We start from the raw sequence: 25,402 nt of genomic DNA, 5'->3' as shown, positions 1-25,402 counted from the left end.
ATTTCCAAGTTTTTTTTTATGGAAAGTAAGATTTTATAACTATACCTAACTATAACATCACTTTAACCTTTGTTGTTTTTTCAGTGGATTTCTAGTTTTTTTTTTCATATGGAATATAACCTCACACAGGTCTTGTTTCTATCCAATTTCAGACAACCTGCCATTGGGTTGGCAACAGGGCCCAGTGCCTGTGTCCAACCCCTCACAAACAAGCAACCCCATGCTGCACAAGTCTGAGGAATTGCAAATTCCCCAGGGACCTACATGGGTGCCCTGGTGACCACCTGCAGCAACCATAAAATACTATGTTGAGGGACACTGGGAGGGCCCTAGGCCCACCTCAGCCATGCCAGTTTCTGCCAAGCACCCATCATGGGTTCAGTGGGAGGAGGCATTGGCTCCGCCTTGCGGGAGCAATTGTTTTTCACTGTTCCCACCATGCAGGAGCAATCTGAATTTCCCTGTCTGCAAGAGCGCACAGGGAAGCAAATAACTGCTCCTACCTGACAGGAGCATTTTTAAAGCTTCCTCCGGGTGGGAACAGGCATGTCTTCCCTGCCTGCGCTCCTGCGGGCAGGTAAAGCACTGCGTCCCGGGAGTGGGCTCTCCGGGCTTGGGGATGGGGGCTGCATACCCCCTTCCCTTTTGTTTACAAATTGGCCCCTGGAAATGAAGTCCCTGGGCCAGTTAATGGCCCCTTTCCCCTTACTTTGGCATTCGGTCCAAGGGATGTGGTCCCGGGCCCAACAGTGGTTCAAGGAGGGGGCCTCACACACGCCTCCACCAAACATTTAATAGCAGTGACCCTCGTGTCTTGGCCCACATCCAGTGGTTCAATAGAAAACGGCGGCCACCGTTTTTTTTTGTTTTATAATTACTCAGCATGGGAGTCTCACAGTATTGCCCACTAATCTGGGCCCCCCCTACAAGGGTTATGGGATCAGGGTTTTTTTTTTGCTTTAACAAACTCGGGACAGGGACCTAAGTCCTCAAGTCCTGTGATGGCTGCCTGCAAAAAAAAATTTCATGTTGCAGCCAGCTAATCAGAGCACTCTGTCCAGCAAGGAAGTCCAAATTTAAAAATAAATGCCCACTAGGCCAATCAGAATGCTCTTTTTTTTAAAGTTGGGGGTCGAGCAACTCTTGCAGGAGTCCCTTGTACCCAACCGTTCAATTGTACAAATATCTGTGTACCATAATTTCTACTGAACTGATTTACACCACAAAAAGCACACTTTCTGGACCAAGAACTAGATTCTTGCCAAATGTGGTGTAATTCTGTCAAACAGTTTTTGCGCTAGTGCTATCAAAAAAGTTTGTGGAAAATGCAAGGGGATTTTGCGTTTTGAGACACCGCCTCCCCTTTTTCACAGCCTCTGCTTGGAGGATCACCCTAAAACTTTTCATGACAAAAACTAGTAAAAAATAAAAAGCACTTTTTTGGAATGTTTGGTGACGATTTGTCTGACTGCCCTAAAGTTGTTAGCAAACCAAAAAAGGCATGTCCTATAGAAACACAGACTTAACTAGTGGCAAAAGGCTTTGTCACTTTCTAGCTTGGCATAAATGGCACTGTACTAATCATATGTTTAAAACCCCTACTAGAAGAAAATGACATTTGAGAGGAGCAGATTTGGATTATTGATGATGTCGTAGGAACTGCTCCCCACCTTAAATATGGCAACTACCCAGGGTTCCCTGCTTCCTTCTTGGGAAAATATCTATCTATCTATCTACCTATCTATCCACACACACATACATACATACATACATACATACAAACATATATATATGTGTATATATATGTAGCAAAACAAAACTTTCACACAGGGAAAGCTTGGAGTACTCTTCAGGTTTCACAAACTTTCAGTTTATTCAGGCAGACACATTTCAGCAATTAAGCTTTCTTCAGTGCCAGGTGTACACGAAATGACAACTCTCACATTTAAACATTCTGTGCTGTATCTCCATTGGACAGTGAAATGTGGTCAGAAAGAACAGAATCCTACTTCACAAAATTGAATTCATTTCTCTGTCCGCCATACCAACTTACATAGTTCCACATCCATTGCTCTCAGTGATTGTGCCTGCATACGTGTAATGTAATTATGGTTATGTTTATCTTATCGTAGAACCAAGTCCTGCAGCGCACCAATACTTCCCTTCACACATTGTTAGTTATTATCATTGCAGATTTCCTCTCACCAAATGCGGGTCAATTGAACAGTTTGTATCCCTTTTCCTGCAGCGCTTGTAACCATCTTTAGGCACATAGCCACAGGAGCTGGTTTAGTAACACCCATCCATCCATTTAGTAATGATTCAACTACATTCCGATTGGGCTTGCTGTTATTTTTGGTTAGTGGCAGTTTTGGCAGTCCTTAATTCACACCACATCCAATTGCCACTGCTTCACTGCTGGGGGTGGGCGGTGCCACCTTTGTGACTGTGGCCTTCACGGAACAAATAGCAAAACAAAACTTTCACATAGGGAAAGCTTGGAGCACTCTTCACCTTTCACAAGCTTTCAACTGATTCAGGCAGACGCATTTCAGCAACTAAGGGCCAGATGTAGCAAAGGTTTTTACCCATTCTGTGTCTATGGGAAAAAGTGTTCGTACATATGGCCCTAAGTTTCTTCAGTGCCAGTGGTACTCAAAATGATAACTCCCACATTGAAACATTACCTGCCATATCCCCATTGGACGGTGAAGTGCGGTCAGAGAAAACAGGCTTCTACGTCACAAGATTTAATTCACTTCTGTGTCCGCCAAACTAACGTGAATGGTTCCACATTCATTGCACTCAGTGATTGTGCCTGCATAGATATACATACATATACATACGTATATATATGTGTGTGTCTGTGTATATATATATATATATATATGTATGTATGTATGTATACATTCTCCCAAAAAACAATACAAAGGTTACAGGGATGTTATAGTGTTATAGTTAGGAAATCGAATGAAAAAAAACATCGAAATTCACTGAAGAAACCAAAGGTGACAGGTACATTCTAGTAGGCTCACATTTCACACGTGCAAAACCAGTGAAGTTCTGCAGTTATAGTTACCTCAGCTAACTATAACTTGTGCCCCTGTAATGCAATGCTTATGACCTCACATATTACATCACTCATGACATGGTCAGTGACATCACTGATGACATCAGTGATGATATCTCAAATGACTTCACTAATGGCATCACTGAGGACATCTTCCACTGAGTGTAAGTGGTTGTATAGATGTGTGAGTGGGAGTGCTGTACAGGTGACTTAGTACATGTTTGGTTGTATGGGTGACTGACAGAGCGTGTTTGTAACTGTGTCAGTGAGTGAGTGGGTGAGTCAGTGCCTGTACGGGTAAGTGAGTGGATGTGTCACTAGGTTTTTGCATAAGTGTGTGGATGAGTCAGTGCCTTTATGGGAGAGTGAACGGATGTGTGAGTAGCCATATAGTTTAGTCACTGGGTGTGTCATTGTGTGCATTGGTGAGTGAGTGGGTGTCTGAGTTACTACTTGGGTGTGTTAGTGGTTGTATGGATTAGTTAATGGATGTGTTAGTGACTGTATTGGTGAGTGAGTGGGTGAGTCAGTGACTGTATGGTGACTAAGTGGGTGTATGAATGGCTGTATACATAGGTGGCAGGCTGTTTCAGTGAATGTATGGGAGAGTAAGTGGATTTGTGAGTAGTTCTCAGAAGGGAGTTGGTGTGTTAGTGTCTGCATGGGTGACTGGATGTGTCATTGATTGTGCGGATGAGTGACTGAGTGTGGTAGTTGGTGTACAGGTGAGTTGTGTATAACTCTGTATTGGAGAGTGAGTGAGTGACTCTGGCTAGATAGCTGAGTGTGTGGGTCTATGACTGCTTGTATGGGTGAGAGTGGGTATATTATTGGCTGTGTGGGTAGGTTATTTGTTTTTGTGAGTGGTTCTACAGGTGTATGAGCTGGTGTCTGAATGGCTATAGGAGTATGTGAGTGAGTGTGTGAGTAGCTGTGTAAGTTTATCAATAGGTGTCTTAGTAATGTATGGTGAGTAAGCCGTTGTGTTAGTGGCAGTGTGACTGAGTGCGTGTCTGTCAGTAGTCTTTTGGGTATATAAATGAGTGTGAGTAGTTGTGTGTGTGGATGTACAATTGTTTGTGTGGCGGGATTAGCGGATGTTTGAGCTTTTTTGTGGATGATGTCATCAGTGATGTCACTGACCATGTCATGAGTGATGTAATATGTGAGATCATAAGCAGTGCATTATGGAGGCGAAAGTTATATTTTGCTGAGGTGACTATAACTGCTGAATTTCACTGGTTTTGTACGTATGAAATGTTGGTTGCCACGTCTGTCCCGCACCCCCCCCCCCCCCCTCCATGGCTGATCTCAGCCCCGGGGACCCCATCCCCCAGGCCCCAGCCTAAATATTTAATTTTCTTTGGGGGGGAGGCCATGTGGCCCACTTCCCTAGGCCAGTCTTGGCTCCGGGGACCCCATCCCTCAAGGCCCGATCTAATTATTTAATCTTTTTAGGGGACGGAGAGTCATGTGGCAGGGCCATACAGGTGGGCACTGGAGGGCGTTATGGGGTGGCACGCTGTCAAGCGGGACACCTTGCTGTACTACTGGTGGGGGTATATGGCCCCAATTACGGTGACCCGCACTTCTAGCACACACTGCCCAAAAGATTAGCTCGCTCTGGTGACTTATCTCAGATAAGGAGAGGCAATGTTGACAGTGTCCTATCACCTGACCTGGACCGCTCTCGGGGCCCCTCTCAGTGCCCCCCGGCGGCAGCCCGAACCATATTGGTGCTTGCTGAACACGGCGGCCTGGTGGAAGTGTGGCGACACCACTCAAAACAGGGAAGGGAATATATAAGCATAACTCTGTTCTATGGCTATCTTAGCCATGTTTCTAGACACGTTATTTTAGCAACTAGGCCTGCGGTTAGTGCACATCAGCCCAGTTACATTTTATTCAGCTTCAGTTTATTTTTCTAACATGGACCACATTTGCGGTGCTGTTTTTTTTTTTTTTATCTAGTTGTTCTTTCGCCTAGTATAGCATTGCATTTCTAGCAAGACATTCTTTTCACTTTGTGCTTTCCGAAAGGCTGCAGCCAAATAGAGTTGCCGGAAAAGTGGTATGCTGTGTCTCCAACATTTACAGAAACATACTCATCCTTATGTGGGGAAATTTTCTGTAAACATCAGCTGTTTTATTATAAAAACACTTCCCTGTCCTATACAAGTTAGAGGTGGATTCCAGTCAGATGGCCACGGCCGCATGCTGATTGCTGGTTGCCTTGGCTACAGCCAATTGCTTAGACTACCGGATCCTTGGACTAAATGGGGATGGTGTCTTTGTAGACAGCATGCTTCCTTAGTCAGGTATGGGGGATTATGTCTTTATCATACTGTGGTCTGACATAGCTTAGGTTGGAACCACATATATTACTGCTACTGACAGTATGGTGGGACTTTTTCTGTGTTTTACTCTTCTTGTCACCCATTTGCTTCTAGCATGTTTTATCATCCTAGATATTGCATTTCATGCCATTTTATTTAAGATGCAGCTAATTTAGTAAACCTTATTGAACCATTCTCTGCCTCTGTTTTTCTCTGTACTCATGAGACTAATGTAACTGAGAGAAAAGGATGAGATCTGATCGACCACGATTTCCATGAGGAGTCATTTCTGTCATGCGCCCGGTTGCCACAAACATCCCTGCTCATAGGCAGAGGTGAGGTGCTGCTAGTTAGCTGGAAACCAGGATTAGGCCGAGAGTTGTCACAGAGTGTGGGATTGGACTCAGTTCCCCACAATTCAGGTGATTCCCCCACCCGAATCCAGCAGCCTCATTAGGATAATGAGAGCGTATGCGACAATTTCACAGTACACAACACACATAGACGTATCAACTACTGGTGTGTCTCACATAGCCTCTTGCCCCGAGTACAACAGTGTAATGCTTTTGCCTGTCATTTCCCGCAGTATTCATTGATGGATGCTCTGTTTCTTGAGAAGCAGGGCCAGGTAATCAGTGAATGCTTTCATACTAATTTAAGTTCAGTAGACAAGTTTGCCACTATCTGGGAGGTCTTCAAGGCCTATTTCCATGGAGTCTCCATCTGCAAGCATGCCAGTGTCCTCCATTCGATATGGGGCAGGTTGGCGCAGTTAGAGGCAAATTTGGCTGAGCTAGAACATTCTCACATGGAGACAACAGAGCAGAAACTGCTGGGGGACATCAAGGCCAAACTAGAGGATCAGTATGAACTAACCCAAAGTGATGTTACCCATTTAGGTAAATATTCAATGACCAGAATTTACAGGTAGAGCGAGCGGTCAACTGCTGCTCTGGTAGCCCTAATCCAACCCAACAGCGAGGATAGTGGAATATTGTCTATTATTGATGAGCAGTGTACGCCCTTGCATAAGGTTGTTCAGGTATCTGTTTGGTTTTGCTCTGATCTCTCTAAATTACATCACCATGAAAAGGCTGACAAACACGCACAGAAAATGGCTCATGATTCCACTCCATCCCTCTGAAATCGGCGTTGTCCTAAAAAATATGCTGAGTGGGAAGGCCCGGGCACTGACAGTTTGACGGTAGCCTTCTGCAAGGCATACTAGGACAAGCTCGTACCCCATTTGGTCAGTGTATATGAGGACATGGTATGAGACGGACGTATGCCCCTGATATGCAAGAAGCACTACCGGTCACCCTGCTTAAATTGAGTAAGCCAGCAGACCAGTGCTCATCATACTGCTCACTGTCATAACAATATTAGCTAATCCCCTGGCACCCCTCCTGTCAAAACATCGTAGACCCAGAACAGCTTTAAACTGTGTCAATCTCTCATATACAACCTCTTTGGTGCAATCTCCCATATAAACCCAGAGGTGTGGGTGGCAGTGTTATTTTTAGATGCCAAAAATGCCTTCGACTCTGTTGAGTGGGGGTCTATGTTGGTGGTGCTCTGCCGCCTAGGAGTGGGAGATGTATTCTTGAAACTTGTGCATGCCCTCCATTCGGAACCGGCAGTGCAACCTCGCGTTAACGGCTGAATGACTTCCTCAATTGCCATTACCAGGTGCACTTGTCAGGGCTGCCAATTATCCCTGTTGTTCTGTGCGCTTGTGGCGGAGCCTTTGGCCTGTGCGCTAGAGGAATATCACGTGCACTGCAGAATTTGCTTTCCATATTATAATTTAATAATGTCTAAAAGTGTCCACCTAGGCGGATAACACACTCCTATACATTCGGGACTTGACCTCAACCTCTTCCTTGTCCACAGAGAGGTCGTTCTCTTTGGTGGCCCTTCCAGTTTCCGCATTAATTGTGACAGCTACCTCATATTTCCTCTCACCACTGCCACTGTGGTGATACAGATGGAGTTCTCACTTAAATGGACAACTGAACCAGTGCTCTACTTGGGTATTGAGATTCACACCGATCCAAAAGTGGTAATGCAGGAAAATTATGGAAAAGCAATACACTGTGTAACCAAAGCCATAGAACGCTGGGATCGCCTACTCCTCTCTCTTTGCACCCCTATAGCCATCATGAAGATGGTGATGCTATCTTGTTTCTTAATCTTCTTCGATAATATCCCAATACTACTACCAAACATGGTAACGTTGCAAGGTTTATTGGTGTGCCATGGAATACTCTCACCCTGCCTTACACAATGGGGGTAACTGAGAGAGAGACTCTCTACCTTAACGGTGTCTCAATTTTTATTCAGCACACCAGTCTGCTGTTGTCATGCCCTAAACCATATAGGCACTACGCAGTGCTAATAAAACAATGGTTTCGCATTCTAGCCCACTACTATACACACTGCAGTGTCCTCTAGAGAAGTGCATATGTTTTTCACTGGCACAGGAGAGAGCCACCGCAGCAGTCTTACGTGGGCTTGGGAAATACCGTATGAGTAATTTCTTCGAAAACATGTCTTACCAGAGTGGCCCCGGGGCAGCAGCCCACAATGCGACGCACCTTCTAAGCTCGCGCACTTTAACTACGTTTGCGTGTGTCACACAGCGTGGTCCTTACTGGATAGTACGTTGGCGGAGCACTTAGAACTACCACCTCTCACACACTTGTTATAGACGTCGTCGCCTACATAAGCATTTGCGACCTTGTATGTCTTTTCGCTGGAGGCCTGAGCATCCTGGCGATGTCCAAGTGCGCTGCGATTGGCATGAAGTTCTAGTAATGAATATCCCCACGATGCTAGTGCTGCTCTGCAAATCGGAGAATGTCACTGAAAGGACGCCATTGCATGTGCACTTTAAGTACCTCGACCTTGTATAGTGCACCTTGGCTCGATTATATCGTTACGGTCTACATGACGACTCCCGCTGCTCGCATTGCAGTACAGATGGAGCTGGTTTCACACACATAGCATAGTACTGCCCTGAAATACAGTACTTTGGGTTAGAGATGCACCAGACCGTGGACGAGATTACAGAGAAGGCAGTACCACACACACCATTAACAGCATTGATGGGATATGACCGAGATGTCCCGAAGGACTGCCGGCGACTTGTAGCGATAGGCCTCCTTATAGCGAGACTAAGGATAGCGATGCGCTGGATGAGAGGTCCTTTGCCTACTGTGAAAGACTGGCACACTGATATGACATATTGCAATACACAATCCCATTCTTATCATGACCTTATGCCACCTTGTGGTCGCCCCAATTATATCTGGGGCCCATGCCAAGACTATCTAGCGTATGCACAGAATACAGGGGATGCACACAGAGTGATGAACAGCGGCGTAGTAGGAGTCCTACTATATATAACCTTGCATGCCTGTAGGTTGATTGAGGGTGACGGTGAACAGAACATTTTGTTGTTAATAAGAAAAGGCTCCTGGTTCAGGTGCTAAGGGCCACATTAAGAAAGTATGTCCCATGTTGCTACCCCCTGGCAAATGTGTAACAAACATATGTTCATGTTGGAGGTGCCTAGGATTTATTTTCTATGTACACATTTACTGTTTGTGTGGTATCGGATCAAGTCATGTAGTTACAAAAAATCTGCACGTTTCTGAAAATGAAAATATAGTTTAAAAAAAAGAAATCAGGGCAACTGCTAAGTTTATGAGAGAACCTGAAAACTCCTTGGCAAATTTGGCTAATTTTTGGCCGGGCATTTAGAATCAGTTGGGCCCACGTGCCATTACTAGTAAATACGATTTTTAAATAATAATGTTGATCTTCATTTTGTTTAGCTTCCATGAAGTCACCAAATGAATCCATCAGTTTCCGCAGGTCAGCGTGTGTCCTTGATAACAAGACAACGTCGTCGGCGTACAACAGCAAAGGAGCCTGATGGCCTTGCAAAGGTAGGTGCGTCAGCCTGCAGCGCCTGATGGGCACCATCGACCCCAATAATAAAGAGTGAGAACATAAACGGTGTTAATACACATCCTGCCTAATTCTCCTCTTAATTCTTAATGGAAGGAAACATTCCCCATTAGGGCCATACATGACCTTTGCAGACAGATTTTCATACAGCCATGAGAGGAAACAGACTGGGTCCTCTGGGACACCAAAGCAAATAAAGATAGACCACAGGATCGAATAGTCTACCAAATCAAAAGCGCTGCATGGGTCCGCAAAACATAAATAAAGACTCGACCTTGGCTTTAGTTTACCTCCTGATAAACAAACCGAGATTCACAAATCGCTCCACTGCCCCCAGGCCTCTCCTAAACCCAAACTGTACTTCCTACAAGATAGAACTACCCACTGCCCACCCCATAGTCTATGTAAAATAAGCTTGCTCATCAGTTTGGCTGAGGAGTCCAAAATGGAGATAGGACTGTAACATTTCGGATTACATTTTTCTTGAAGATAGGTATTATAATTAGGGCTTCCGCTTTTATGGTATTAATTTTTTTAACATTTCTGTCTGTCTGTATTTATCCATATTTATTTTTTGGCCATCTTATTAGTATTTATCCATGTTTATTTTGTGGTTTGCGGATAAGTGGAGTAAAACATGGTACATTTGTGAATTTATTTAACTGATAGACATGCACTCATACTTTGATGCCTGTCGTGTTTTAGCAAATACAGCAACCAAATATAGCAAAACACTACACTGATAGGTAAATATAACAATGTACTAAAATATACTTTAACATATATCTGTATTTAAAAATATCAACCTGTTTTTTTTAACTCCCCTTGCTGTCTCTTTTCTCATCTGTTGTCCTGGAATTCACAACAGATAGCATGGGAATTCTCTTACTAGACGCACACTTTTCAGGATTCTTCCGCTTATAAAAATGAATACAGAATGGGAACAGATTGTTTTATGTCGGTATTTATCTGTAAAATTCAGTAAAACCGGGAAACTGGGAGCCTTAATTATAATTGATTTGATCCAAGAAGAGAGAATCGTACACCCAGCAGCTGCTTTTCGTACCCGGGTCAAAATGTGTCCCCATAAGTACCTGGGTCAAAATGGGGCACCACCTACGTCAAATGTGTAATTTACTTTGTGTTTCATTGTTTGTTCTATCACTTATCGTCTCTGACACCTACCTTTTACATATTTACTTAATGAATATTGAATTAGACCAAAATAGTGACTGCATGCTTCACATAAGAACAAATTAGCACGTAAATAAGAGCAAGTTTCCAGTTATTTATGAGTGAGAGAGAAGTACAAAATCTGATGCACTAAAATAGAGTGTCAGACATAAATATACATTACAGTTTACATGATGTAAAACGAAATAACTCACAGTAAACTTGTTACAAATTACCTGGGGGAAATACAGTTGTATATTTAGGGGTAATGCCATATGTGGGTATGTAGTTCTCACTTTTTCAATAAATGGCCTACAAATTGTAGTTTGAAGTCAGTAGCATATATGCTTGTCGAGTTATGGTTTTGAACCCCCATTGCCAAACCAGCTTTATTGAGTGGGGGTTCTATCAGGAAATATTTTCTGTTCTTGTCCTGTTAGAAGCAATGTTTTAAGAATCAATATTTTTAATATCAATTGCTCTGCCATGCCATCTTTTTATCCCTCTCGTACCTTACTTTCTTCATTTTTAGGTCAAGTGCGCAAGCGCTCTGGCCTATTGTAATCTAACTGTTGGATTTTGACCACGCCCACCGCACGCCCAGCACTATCTCTCGTTCATGGGCTTCCGTTTCAAAAATCCTTTGTTATCATTGGTAAATGCTGTACGTTTGTCCCTCCTTGGGGCGGTTTTGTTACCGCCTTGTGCATCGACCTTGTTACATGGATAATTGCACTTTTGCCCTTGACCTTCTTTTTCCTTTTGAGTCTCTCCTTCGCGCTCATACTCATGGCGGCCGTGGAGCTTTGAATCAACTTGCTTATGTCAACTATTTCTATTTATGTTTCTAGAAAAGTCCAGTTAGGAATTTACAACGCTAATAGGTCTAACTCGAGCAAACGTGAGATCCATTGCATTGCAAATGCTTGTTCTCTATATCATCTATTTGATTATGTTTACACTTTCTCCGCCCTCTCCTATTGCCCTCAACATCCTGTCTCCGTTCTGTCCCGCTCCCCTCTCCACCTTCTTTGTTCTATTATCTGTCCCTGCCCATACTTTCCTGTTTTCTCTTGCCCGTTGTTCTCTTGCAGCCTCTTTTACTCGCACATCAAACTGCGCCTTTAATATCCTACTTCTTTTCCCCAATTCTCATTTTTTTTCTTTCCCGTTCTTTCTCTTGATTTTTCTCATCCTTTCTGTAACCATATAACAACTTCATGTAAATAGAATCTTGCAGTAAATGTTACAGTCTGTTTACGACTCTAATAACTCCGTCCTTTTTCTTTCATTCTGCAGGATGAGGGTTTTGTCCCTCTTTCTCTATTTTGGTGAGAGACAGTCATGGCTATAGGTGTTTCCTGATCGCTCATTAGCGTGTTGAGCTTTTGATGTCAACAATGTCAGCAACTGACAATTTAAATCAAAATTATAATGAAAATGGAAGCATTATAAATCCAGCCTAAAAAGTATCATGGCTGTTATAAAAAACGAAAACCATACATATATTTTGCAAAAGGGAAGCTAAAAGTAAAACATTTGATATTTCAAACTGAAACAAAATTAGCGTTGTGTTCTTAAAACCTGTTATGTGACTGATTGAAATTTCTGCCAGTTACATCTCTGATCCAGGTGAGAACAAACATCTGGTAGTTACGGTGTGGGACCATCGAAGGATCACCTTAATTGGTCCTTGGCATTCCATTGCTCCCAGCATGGATTAAGGTGGAATTGCCTCTGCCTGGTGCAGTAAATTGGGGATTAGCTTTAGAAGTGATTCGTTCCGTTTTTATCCTAGACACGAGGAAAGGTATTATTCGAAAAGTGATAACCTACAGACAGCAAAGCCCCAGCAACTCCATATATTTTTCGAAGGCAGACATGCTCAGTCTAATGAGGTACAATTTGTCTTGTTCATAGAAGGTTTCCTTCCCATAAAACTTCAGGTCAACACCTTTACACCAGAAGACTATTCCTCAGAGTGAGATACCATCCTTCTTTCCAAATCATTTGTGGTTACTTGCACAGACATACAGCATTATAGCAATATTGAGGTACAATTTTTAATTATTTATTTGTAAGTGTTACTTTAAAGAGGTGGTAGGAAATCACCATGAAAGCATAAACAGAATGCTTAAAACAGGAATGTACTGCTAATGCCTATTGACATTTGTGTATTGTAAAAAGCATTAGATGTTCTTGAAGTAAAAATGCTTTACATTCTCATTAACCATTGTCCTCACGCTGTGATTGGGGAGGGAGAACTGATTCACATTCCTCTGTTTCTGAGGGGGGCTTGCAGAAGCCTTTTAACTTAATAACAAATTTTACTAAATGTTTCATCAAAGAAACAATACCTTGCATGTACATTTCTTATCACCCCACAATTCCAGCTCCTACTCCAAACATGGAGCTGTGCCCCCTCCCTTTCGACCTCCGTTCATCACGCATGTTGAGGCTTCCCCCCACCACACCTAAGGAATGTGCCCCAACCATTTCCCCCATACTTTATTATATTTTCAGGGGCATCCACTGGCCTCATAGACCGACTTCTCTTGCAGGGCGTACCAGTCTACTCTACAACACCATTGTGTAAGGGCAGTAGGGCTGGATGCCCGCTAGTGGGCCACAATATCTTTCTTAGCCACTGCGAGAGCCGTTCCTAAAAAGACCTATCAGCTCTTGTTCCCCAGACACCCTCCCAACACCCCCAACAGGATCATATTAGGGGAGTAGGGAACCTTCCATCTCAGAACCTCTGTAAGTTCAGCCACCACCATCGACCAGTAATTTTGGATTGAGAAACAAGCCTACACCATATGATAAAAGTCAGCCAGGCCATGACTACAGAGGGGGCAGTCAGTGGCCGTGTGTAGACCTGCTCAGTAGAGCCGTTGTGGGGAGAGGTATGCGACATGGAGGTAGTAGAGCTGGATTAACCGCAGATACAAAGAAGTAGTAATCATTCTAGGCGCCATTAAGGCATCACACTAGTCCTCTTCTTCAAGTGGTCCCACCCACTCCTCCCATCAGGACCCAAGGGTCTTGAGGTCTCCAGGAGTATTAAAGTTAAGTGTATGATATATGTGAGATATTTTTCCTTTTCCCATGGACCCCATAAGGAGTTTGGCTTCTAGGGGGTTGACCTCTGGCAGAGGGGTGCCTCTGGGTACCTGGGTATAAAGGGCATGGTGTAGTTACAGATAATTATAGAACTGTGTGTTTGTAAGTGCAAATTCAAGCTGCCTTTCCTGAAATGATTTCATTTGTGTACCTGACCAGACATTCCCCAGTCACGACAAACCAATGGTGCCCCACCATTTAAAGCCTTGTAACTGCGCTGCCCACCAGAGCCAAGTACTAAGGGGTTTGTTGTGTAAGTTTGTTCAGCCACTGGGTGTTGCACAGAGCTGTTCTCCAAGCCAGTAATGGCAGTTTGGTGTCTGAAGCAGTTTCTCAGGGAATCAGGGCACCATAAAGCATGGATAGGAGTCGGGGAAAGCCCATTACCAACAGCTCTTAGCGATAAGCAGGTCATCCCATCCTCCATTGAACCACTCATGGATCACCAGGAGGTGGGACAGCAGGTAATACAAATATAGGTTTGTGATATCCAAGCCCCCTTCATAAGTCATGCACTGACACGTCTGAAGTGCCAACCGGGAGTGTGCCCCTTTCCAAAGGAAGGAGATCACATATCATTCTTGGAGATGAAACCAGTTTCGTGGTATGTCAATTGAAGTGTTTTGAAATACATAGAGAAACCACGGTAAAACCATCATTTTAAACAGTGCCACCCAGCCCATAACATTTAAAGGTAAATGCTGCCCGTTAGCAAGATTTTGTTTGTTTTTCGTAACTAGGGGGCTCTAGGTTAAGACTCCACATGAGTTCCGGACACCCATATACCCATATATTTAATGCTCAGACGCCGGATAGGAATGCCGTTTTGCCAGGCAAAGCAATTCCGTGAAGGATCCATGGGCCCAAACAGACTCAGCCTAAGGCCTGAGGCTGCTCCGAAGCACTGAAGATGTCGGCAATGGGGCCCAGAGAGAGCAGGGTTAGCTAAATAGAAAAGGACATCATCTGTGTACAGGGCAATCTGATCTTCCCTTCCATCTCTCCATTTCCAGTCCTGAGTCAAAGGGTCAGTATGAATCAGATACACCAGGGGCTCAATCGCAAGTGCAAACAAAAGGGGAGGCAGACAGGACTTCATTGATTTGCACTCTCGCTGTGGGACATGAGTAGAGGGCCTGAACCATTCTACAGAATCGGGAACCCATCCCAGCATGGGCCAATACCGCCCCAGATAGCCCCAGTCCACCGTATCAAACGCCTTCTCAAAATCAAGAAATAACAATGCTAGTTGGGCTGGGAGGTGGTGTCTGCGGGCAAGGACCTCATGGAGGCGACGTAGACAGTGGCTCATACTCCACCCCGCATAAAGTCACTCTGATCTGGTTGGTCAGATTGGGGAGAACAGTTCTCAATCTAGAGGCCAACATGGTGGCAAATATCTTGACCTCACAGTTGATAAGAGAGGTGAGTCGGTAGGCTGCACACGACACTGCAGGAGATTGGGTCTTCGGGATTACCACAATTGGTGCATCCAGCTTAGATGGAAAAGAGCCAGTGTGATCTACCTCCTGATAAAGAGCTAGTAGTTTAGGAACTAAAATGTCACAAATGTGGTATAATATTCGAGAAGGCGTCTGGTACATGAGTTTTCGCAGATGCCATCTCTTCAAGAGTTGCGGTGACTTCATTAACTGTAAGGGGTTCACCCAGCAACTGGACCTCCTAGCTGGAAATGCTCAAGGATCTGCTTTGAATATTCTGCGCCATGCTGAGACGGTGTAGAGTTTACGGAAGTATTGCGCAAATGCTTGTGCTGTTTCAGTGGATGTATGTACTTTGTTACCCATGTCATACATAATTCCGGGTATGATCCTAGACGACTGTTGATGAGAGACCAGCCAGTATAGAAGCTTACAAGTTTTGTCACCCCAGCCATATATATTTGATTGCATAGCTCTCCATATGTGGTCGGCAGGATTGAGAGAAAGCTTACGTAGCTCGTCTAGTATCAGACCCAATGTCCAGTCTGAGTGCACTCCATCGCTCTAGCTGAATAGCCCAGGTATCCAATCAAAATATTTGGAGCAGGCTGGCTTTTTCCCACACTCTGAAGTCAACCTTAGCGCAGCCACGCAGTGTCACGTTGCCTGCGGCCCAAATGGTGCCGGGGCAGAGACCGAGACTTCATTGTCCTTAAAGTAATTCTGAATCTTCCTCTCCAGGGCTTGAACACCTTCCCTGGGGGATCCATGGTGAAGCAGGATAGGTGCATGATCCGAGATGCCTCTTGTCAAGATTTGGATTTGAGTGATGCTGCCGCAGTCCTGCGCCAGCATGAATATCATGTCTATGCATGAGTGAGTATGGTTGGTCGCAGACGTACGAGTGAACTGTCGCTGTCTTGGGTGCCATGTCTGCAACGCATCGCGTAAGCTTAGTGAAGTGACCTAGTCCTACAAGTGACAGGGGCTTGTGTGTTGGGACGTGGAAGAAGGGCCCGAAGTACCTAGCTTTGGAGCCTCTACTGTGTTGAAGTTGCCCCCTATCAGCGTCAATCCCTGTGGGAGATCGAGTAAATGGGATGACAAGTCCCATGGAAAGACATGAAGTGTCACTGGTTAGGGCATATACACTCGTCAAATTAGTGATGGAGCCCTCGTGTATGCCCATAAGAGTTACAAAATGGCCTCGAGGATCCCCTGCTGCACGGGAAACCACTATAGGGAAGGATCTGTGGAGCACTATGGCTACCCCTCTGGAGCCCCTAGTATGCCCTGCATGGTACATCCAATCAAATCCACTACGGGCCAGGAAGGGACAGTGGCTGCCCAGAAGATGAGACTTTTGCAGGCAGCAGCAATACATATGGAGAATGGCGGTGTGCAAATGTGAAAACTGCTGCTCGCTTTATCCAACAGGCCATTAACATTCCATGATAGGACATGTATATATATCATACTCCTGGCTGTACAAAGTGGTCACAAGGGGTGGAGAAGGAGGGCCCCCATAATCATCACCTAGCTCCCAGCTGGAGGTGTTTTTAAGTGGGTCAGTAGAGGCCAGGTAGAGTGTCTCTTGAAGCCAAAGTGGAGAAACGAACCAGTTTGTGGAGATGGACCCTTAGAGGCCTCAAGTGTCATACAAGGCAAAAGACACAACATATCAAACAGTGAAGCATTACGGAATCCCATCCCCCTAATTCCCACCCTTCCCCATACTTTCCTTCCAGAAGCATCTGTCGCCCCCTAACTGTTAAAAACATTACAAGAAATCACAACAAAATGACAAATAAAGGTGAACGGTACCAACTGAACCCCAAAAAGAAAAGGAGCGTGACGGTGAACCCCTCCTTCATAAGGATAAATGTTAGCCATCTGTACAACAATTTGTCTCTATTATGTACAAAACATCATTGCTGTGGTCACAATCAAGGGTTGCGCTCAGTTAGCAACATGGCCGGGCTGTGAGATAGATCAGAGTCAGGATCGTTGGGAAGCGAGGTGTGGAGGAGTCCCCTGAGATCGCCTGAAGTGGGCGGAGTTTCCTCATCTGTCCCTGCTGTCTTATGTGCCCTCGATGCCTGCAGAGGGTCACCCCAAGCTCTGGGGGGATCCTGAGCAGGAGTCTGGTGCATGTCCTCGGCGTCGCTGATTCAAACTGGTCCTGTGGCATTGCGTCTTGGGTCTTGCTCCCGTGTACACTGGGCCAGGTCCAGCTGACTGCTGCCATGGCCTTCCAAGGGGTGTTGGCCATGGTATTTTTCTGTAGGCCACCGCCACGTCATTTCCGCTATGTCGAAGAAATGTGCTTCGTTCTCATGGATTACTCGTAACCTGGCTGAAAAAAGGTGGCGATACTGGAGACCCATTGCCCTCATTTTCTGTTTGACTTCAATATATGAGTGCCTCTGCTGTTGGACCTCCCTCATATGATCCAAGAAGATAAGGACCTTAGCCTCTGTTCAGAGAAGGTTTGAGCATGCACAGGCCTCCCTGAGAACCACATCTCTGTCGCGAAAATTCAGGATTCGTGGTATAAGTGGCCTGAGTGGCGCCCCTGAGGATGGCCTCGGCATCAGCACACGGTGGGCACCTTCAATCGCAGACCATGGTGAGAGGAGGTCCGCAGGCATCCATGCCTTGATACATGTTTCTAGGAAATCATCTGTTTGTTGGAGCTCCACCCACTCCAGCACTCCCACCACCTGTAGGTTGTTGCGCTGAGATCTATTTTCGGCATCCTTAGAGCGACGATGAAGTTCTGATGTGCGTGTAAGCAGCTTTGTCATTTGTTTTTTAACGGTGCCCACCTCATTCTTCACTGTGGAGATCCTGGATTCCGCTTCAGTGATGCATACTGTCACATTGCGCTTGTCCTGTCTAAGTAAGGTGACATCTTCGTGGACCTCCCCAAATTTTTTTTTTACTGCTGATTTAGATGTTTGAATGGCCTGAAGGATAGTCTCTAGGTCGGAATTTGTGTGTTGTAATTTCTGGCCCACTGCTTTCCCAGCGGTGCCAGTGGTGGGGCTAGCAATATAATGGTCTATGCGAGCCTGGACCAACGTGGAGCGTGTTGATTTGTCTTTCCCCATGTCCCTCAGTCTCTGTAATGGGGGGCTCAGCCAACTCGTCACTACTGCTCCACAGCACCACTTGAGATGTGGCAGAGTGTTCACAAGCCGTTAGTTCACCAGCGGATCTTAGCAGAGAGGCACCCAGCCCGGGAGGGGGAGCAGGCACCTGAACCTCCCTCACTTACTTCATACAGATTTAAAGGGCCACACCCAGCCCACGGGAGGCAGCCTTCGTGGGGGGTAAGGCGGCGTCCAGTATGGAAGGGCGTGCAAGGACCGTCTTGCAAATGTATGAGACCTCCAGTGCCGCTCCCCCCCCTTTTTTTTCCTTTGCACCAATTGGGCCAACCGGAATCGGGGCCTGATCGTCTACCTCCTCTGGAGAGTCTGCTCCTGCAGCCGCTTTGTGTTGGAGGGCCATCCATGATAGCCCACGGCTCAGCTGACTGAACAGGTGCGCTCCTGCTCTAGCACCAACCCCCAGGCCTCAGGGTAGGCTGCTTCTGCGTCCCCCCCAGCAGGCACCAGTGGCGTCCCACTCACCACTCCTCTGACTTCATCCCCATCCGGAAGCTAGGTGGACCGCAGGTCAGTTTCAGTCCATCAGCTGTGGGTACCCCAATAAGGGGCTCTCCCCGCTGTACCTCCTGCCTCCACAGTTCAAGTCGCAAGTTCTTGTAGCCTCCTCACGGCCCTTGCGGTCCTTCCCCTCAGTTCTCGTCCCTTATTCCAAGAAATAGGGTCCACCACTCCGTGACCAAACCGTAGGTATGTCGCGAAAACATGCCTGGAGGCACAGGATTCCTCTCTATGGCAAATCCTTAGGACAGATGACAGAGGGGTCCAGTACTACTCTTAGATTGCGACCGTTATCTTGACGTCCTTAGCTACGCCCCTCTCTGAAGCCTTTTATGAGGCCCAGGTCACTAATGTCCTTAAGGCTCCACTCTTGTGCCTCAGTCAGCTATTGGAAAGAAGAGAAATGTTCTTGGTCATATTTTGAAGAAGGCCCAGGGCCTGGTGCCACTTTGTAGTGACTGAGGTTACCTGCCTCTCAATGAATATATCACATACATTTAGCAGTGGCAGCACAGAGTCCTGAATAGAGGCGTGGGGAAAACTTCCTGGCTGCTTTCTTCTTGTGAGGGTCCTGTATCTATGTAGGGAAACAGTACCACATGTGAGATTTAGATAAGCCATATGCCGGGGAAAGGACTTCCATACAGCTGTACCCTGTGTGGAATTTGACAAATGTAGTCCAAAAACTCACTTGATATGGCTATTCCACAACCAAACCTTGTGGTGTCTATTGTTAGAGTAATTTCTTGTTGGTGTTTGATTTTCCTGCAGATTTATAGGGGTTTTGTAGAGGTAGAAAGACAAACACAAGATTTGCCAAGATGGTATTTCATTGACTATTGGCAGACTTTAGGAGGTCCAAAAGGGATCTGACCCTCACCACAATCCCTAGCTTTCTTTGCGATATGTATTAGTATCTACAATATTTATATATTCGTGTCATCCTTCATCCTTCAACATCAATTAAAGATGCTACCCCTACCTTACCTTTGGTACCCCAAGCTCTACCCCTAATATTCCAGGTCTTTTGGGTCATGAAGGCAGTAACAGGAACGAAAAAGTAAATCGGTCTGTTGAAGTAGCAGTCACTTTTCCTAATTCTTTATCATCAACAGCAATTAGGAAACTTTTGAATCTCTAAGGGATGGAATGGCAGTCAAAACGACGATACCATTGCAGATGAAGGAATGCATGATGTCTCTTCTGCTACCCCTGTATGTTACGATAAAAATCAGCCCTGCAATTAAAGCTAGCCCAGCATTTAAAATAAATTTTTGTTTGACTGACTGAAGGCGTATCACCCTTCTGTCTTTCTGATGTGTATACAGAGTAAATGTGCATTAAGGCAAATGTTGTAGTTAGCCCAAACTATAAAATCCTTTTAAAAACGAAGTAGCAATAAAATATATAATATGTTATTTTTTTTCTTTTAGGCTGCTCAGAAGATAAAAGGCCCTTTGCTCAATCTATTCTGGGGCTGGCGATGACTCAGAGGAAGGGACCATTTATGTCTCGGATAAAGCAGGAAAAGTTTGAAACTGTGAAAAATAAATATGGTTTAGAAGATCATGAAGGTTACCAATGTAGCATCATTCTAGAATGCAGCTCTGTTAGAAGGACTCTTCGGTCAACTCAGGAAGCCCTTGTGAAACCCGAGGATGTGGTAGAAGATTCCGAGGTAGGGAGTATGTCTTCAAACCAGAATACTGTCAAGGAAGAAACCAGTAGAGTTTCTTCACTATCTGCTGTCCCACGTTTAGTAGAGAAGAGAGGACTGAATCCTGATATAAATTCAATTGCCAGTACAACAGAGGAGAAAGAACTGACTAAAGGTGTGATCCTTGTATGTAGTGAATGTGGGAAGACTTTCACAAGGAAGTGCGATTTTGCAGAGCACCAGCGGATGCATTCTGGCGAGAGGCCATACGAATGCTCCTACTGTGGTAAGAACTTTTGCCTGGCCTCCACGTTGCGCCGCCATGAGAGAACACACACTGGGCAGAAGCCCCACCAGTGCACGGCTTGTGACAAATCCTTTGCACTCTCCATTTCACTATTGAAGCACAAAATGACACATGCAAAGGAGTCACAGTCCAAACCAGTTTCTGGCATGCAGACTGACCCAAAGACAGAAAAGCAGAAGGTTGCAGCATCTTCTTCAGACATTGAGCACCGCATAGACCAGCCTTTTACTTGCCCTGATTGTGAGAAGGTTTTCAAATCTTCTTCAGCATTGGAAAAACATGAGCGGAGCCACATTGCGAAGGTCTTCCCTTGCAATGAATGTGGAAAGATTTTTGACAGACGATCTAACTATAATATACATTATATGGGGCATGTGGGCAGTAAGCCTTACCGCTGCACAGAATGTGACCGATGCTTCACCAGAGAAAGTTTGCTGCAGATTCATCAGAATGTACACACTGGAAGCCGCCCTTATTCCTGTTCACAGTGTAAGAAAAGCTTTACTACCCCAGCCTTGCTTCGTCAGCACCAAAAAAGGCACATAAGAATAAAGCCTGTTCACAACAGCCAGCCCCCTGGTGAGCCACCTTTCAACTGCAAAGACTGTGGAAAGAGCTTTGCCTACTGCTCCCGTCTGCAGAGGCACCAGAAAATTCATGAGCTGACCTCTATGATATGTGGTGAGTGCGGGAAGAGCTTTGTGAGGAAATCTGACTTCACAGTGCACCAGCGGATCCACACTGGTGAAAGGCCTTACAAGTGTTCCTTCTGTAGTAAAGGTTTTTACCAGGCCTCCATGGTGCGCCGCCATGAACGCATCCACACAGGGGAAAAGCCCTACCAGTGCCCAGATTGTGACAAGACCTTTGCACGTTCTTTTTCACTGATAAGCCACAAGAAAACTCATATAACTGGGCGAAAGTACAGACGTCATTCCCATGATGTGACCTACTCCATATTGCCAGGTGAGCCAGAGAAAGTTGTTACAGAAATAGCACCAAGTGTCACAGAAGCAGTAACTGAAGAGAAGCCCTTCTATTCTGAAAGCACTTCGACTAATAGTTCCTTGTCGGTACCAATACATCTCCAGCAGAGCGACATTGACTTAGTCATACCATGCAACAAGTGTGGTGAGACCTTCCACTCAAAATCAGAATACGACCTACACTACCGTACTCATGGAGCATTCAGACCCTTCCGCTGTGGTGCTTGTGACCAGCGCTTCTCTCGCCATTCATTATTGCTAATTCACCATAACACCCACACTGGGAATCGGCCTTACACATGTCCCTTTTGTGAAGACACTTTCTCAGACCCTTCTACCCTTCGCCAGCACCAGAAGAGGCACTTTGGGTTGAAGCGTTCAGACAGAGTAAGCATTATCTACGATAATGACTCTTTGGGTACCTCCTGTAGCAGAGCAGTCACCAGTGATGCAAGTGATGCCTGCACAGATTCTAAAGCCCCTCCTTCTATGCTTACCTCCAACAGGCCAACGTCCAAGGATAATATAAAAAATAACAGCTTAGACTTAATGGTGAATCCTTCTTCACATTCTTCTAACAGCACATCGCCGAACAGTAATGCAAATTCTGCCTGTGCGGATTCTAATGCCTATCCTTTGATGCTCTCTGCCAACCGTATAGACCAGACCATTGGTGAAAATGATCGCTGCACAGATATTAAAGACTCTCCTGTAGCCCTCGTGTCCAGTAACTCAAAGCTCTCTGTTGATGCAGATTTTATTTATGAGAATTCTTCAATCAGTCCTGCTGTACTCAAGTCTAACATCTCCGCATCTAATAATGCAAATTATATATCTGAAGAGTCTAAAATTCACCCTTATCTGCTAACCTCCAAGAGTACAGTCAACACCGTTGACACCCAGGATGCCTGCACAGACTCCAATGCCCTCACATCTGTGGAGGATTCCAGATGCATAGACCACGCTGACAACTCGCCTTTTTCCATTGCAGAATCTGCGAACTCACCATCTAGGTGCAACTCCAATAGAAAAGCACACATCAGTGACCCAACGTTTACCTACACAAAGTCTGAATGTCAACCCTCTGTTTGCCCCTCTGACAACAAGATACCTATCAGTGATGCAGCGTTTGTCTCCATAAAATCAGAGTGGCAGCCTTCGTACTGCACCTTAAAGAGCAAAACATTCATCAGCGACCAGGCTTGTGACAGTGTAAAATCAGAGGATCAGGCTTTTCTGGCCATATCAGCGAGCAACATACTTGTGAGTCGCTCACCTTGCAGCTCCAAACAAACAGAAAACAAATCGTCTGTATGGACTTCATATGGCAAACTGGAGAGCCAGTACACTGTTTGTAGTAAGAAGCATAAACCCCTTATCAGAGATCCAAATTTTATCTACATAAAGTCTGAGAATGATCCCTCTATTGACACATCCGGAACTAAATCTTTCATTAGTAATGCCACTGTTTCACACCTAAAATCTGAAGACCAACGCATCATGTGCACCTCCAAAAATAAAACACTGATCGACAGTCCAGTCTTTGCCTGCGCTGTGTGCAGCAGGGAATTTTCTCACTCTTCCCAGTTAGCGCAGCACCAAAGGAGCCATGAGAAAGGGTCCTTGGTGTGCGGTGAATGTGGAAAGATCTTTGTAAGGAAGTCAGATTTCACAGTTCATCAGCGGGTTCACACTGGTGAGAGGCCTTATCAGTGCTCTTTCTGTGACAAGAGTTTCTGTCAGGCCTCTATGGTGCGCCGTCACGAGCGTATCCACACAGGTGAGAAGCCGTATTCATGCCCTGATTGTAAAAGGACTTTTTCACGCTCCACCTCGCTAATGGCCCACAGTAAGATGCACCTAAGTAGTAGCTTTGTGAATATCATTCCTCAGTCATGGCCCTCACAGACTCAGTCAAGCTGAGGAACCACAACAGGATCAAGTGCAGCTGGTAACAAGCATTTCTACTTACAAAACAAACTGACTCACTCGCAGTGAACAAGCATACCTACATGAAGAGCCACCACAAGTATCAAAATTCTGAAATGCGTTGTATGATTAAATATAATTGCCAAACTTGTGTATTGTCTTTTAGTGACCATGACTTGTAACATTTTGTCATTTGGGAGTGGTGATCTTAGTGTTGGAAATATAATTTAAAACATTTTCACAATGTAATTAAAACCATATATTGGGAGGAAAGGGCATAGCAACTTAGCGACCTTCCTAGCATAAAACAGCCAAGTATAAAGTAAGCATGGAGGAAAAATGATTTCCCCGCACACCTAGGGAAAGGATCAGTCTGTATGGAGGATGAATGTTCCTCTTGGGGCCAGAGAGAAACTCTATGGAGATAGCCCAAGAACCTTTGCTTACCTAGTTCTGCCTTTCCATCTGGTATGCAGCATTTTTGCAGCATTTTTGCAGTTTTTCAGTCTTAGCTAGATAATGTTCCTTTGGTTTAGCATCCATTTCCTAACTTTGATAAGATCTGATAATTTTTTGCCTTTGTGGATACATTTGTCACCACTGTTACCTGGAGTTTGGCCCACAGAAATTGTCTGAGTTATGCATTTACCATCACTGGGTTTTTAAGTGCTGTTCTCTCTCTTCTATTTGGAAGATCACAGCCATTTCTGCTTTACAAAACCGGGCACAGCACAATGAAGAACAAATTGAAGAGCAGGCAAGACGTCTTTTGTCTTCAGGTTAGCATTATACGTATCTCCTACAGAGGTGAGCATGCACAGCAAATGTTGTGGTATGGTTCTAAAATATTCATGAACATAGTATAAGCTTGCAGAGAGGAATATTTAAATGTACATATCTGTGACCATCAGCTGAATTTGTAAACTTCAAACCAAACAGCCGTATTGGCAGCAGCTGCCTCCATTTTATGTTTCTCATGTACCTTGTTGGGTAAAGATTTCTAATCAGCGAATGTATTAAGTTCTTCTCAAATGAGCCTTTTTTGTCTCCAGTCAACGCTTTAACAGCACAATCCTACAAAATCATCTGGAAATATGTAGCGAAATCATGCAACCAAGATGCAGAGGAACAACACAATGGCAAAAAAAGAGGTGAACTTTGTCCAAGTTCTCCACCTGATATTCGCACCTCAAGGCATTCATGATTAAGAATATGTGTGAGGTATTTTAGGTCTGATCATGGACAGTATAAGGCTTAATGGAGCGCTTTGGTTTAAATCTATCCAAAGGGCTGAAAAGCTCTCAATCAAAGCACATTATCAGAAGCCTGACATGTAATGTACAGAGGAAAAAAAATGTAAGTGGACCTCCCAAGCCCATTATAAGGTGTGAAAGGCAACTTTGGTAGGGAAGACAACACTTTGCTTAAGAACAAGGGTAATGTCCAGAGACATCTCATATTTGTAGGTCAGCAGAAATCCTTGGCATCCACAAAAACACATTTAAGGTAGCTATGACTAAAACTCATGGATATATACAAAACCGTCAGAGCCTGGGAGCAGGCCAAGATAACTGAGAGCTAGCACAGTGACATGGAAGAAATATAGCTGCCAGAACTGAAGCACAAAGAACAAAAAAATATTCAAATCAAACTTTGCACTTGATTTCGCAGAGAGGGTCCTGGGAATGAAAACTGGCTTCCACCCATGAAGTTGTCCCCGACACATTCTA

The 25,402-nt window shown here is 44.9% G+C and overlaps 1 protein-coding gene across 2 annotated transcripts in view; it reads left to right on the top strand.

Annotated features, from left to right (window-relative positions):
* The window catches only part of LOC138293070 (zinc finger protein 721-like), a 68,385-nt gene extending 44,562 nt beyond the window's left edge, over positions 1–23,823 (top strand). Inside the window, exons 2-3 of one of the 2 annotated variants that reach the window (XM_069232066.1) lie at positions 9,246–9,359; positions 20,227–23,823. In XM_069232066.1, the coding sequence (XP_069088167.1) occupies positions 20,277–23,666 (3,390 nt within the window). In that variant the 5' untranslated portion in view covers positions 9,246–9,359; positions 20,227–20,276 and the 3' untranslated portion in view covers positions 23,667–23,823. The remainder of the gene's footprint in view (positions 1–9,245; positions 9,360–20,226) is intronic. The other variant, XM_069232067.1, reaches the window with a different exon arrangement.
* Positions 23,824–25,402: the final 1,579 nt, after the last annotated feature.

Source organism: Pleurodeles waltl, chromosome 4_2 (assembly GCF_031143425.1).
Source record: "Pleurodeles waltl isolate 20211129_DDA chromosome 4_2, aPleWal1.hap1.20221129, whole genome shotgun sequence".
NCBI classification, from domain to species: Eukaryota; Metazoa; Chordata; class Amphibia; order Caudata; family Salamandridae; genus Pleurodeles; species Pleurodeles waltl.
The sequence above is the reverse complement of the archived record's forward strand: the minus strand, read 5'-3'. Positions and strand labels throughout refer to the sequence as shown.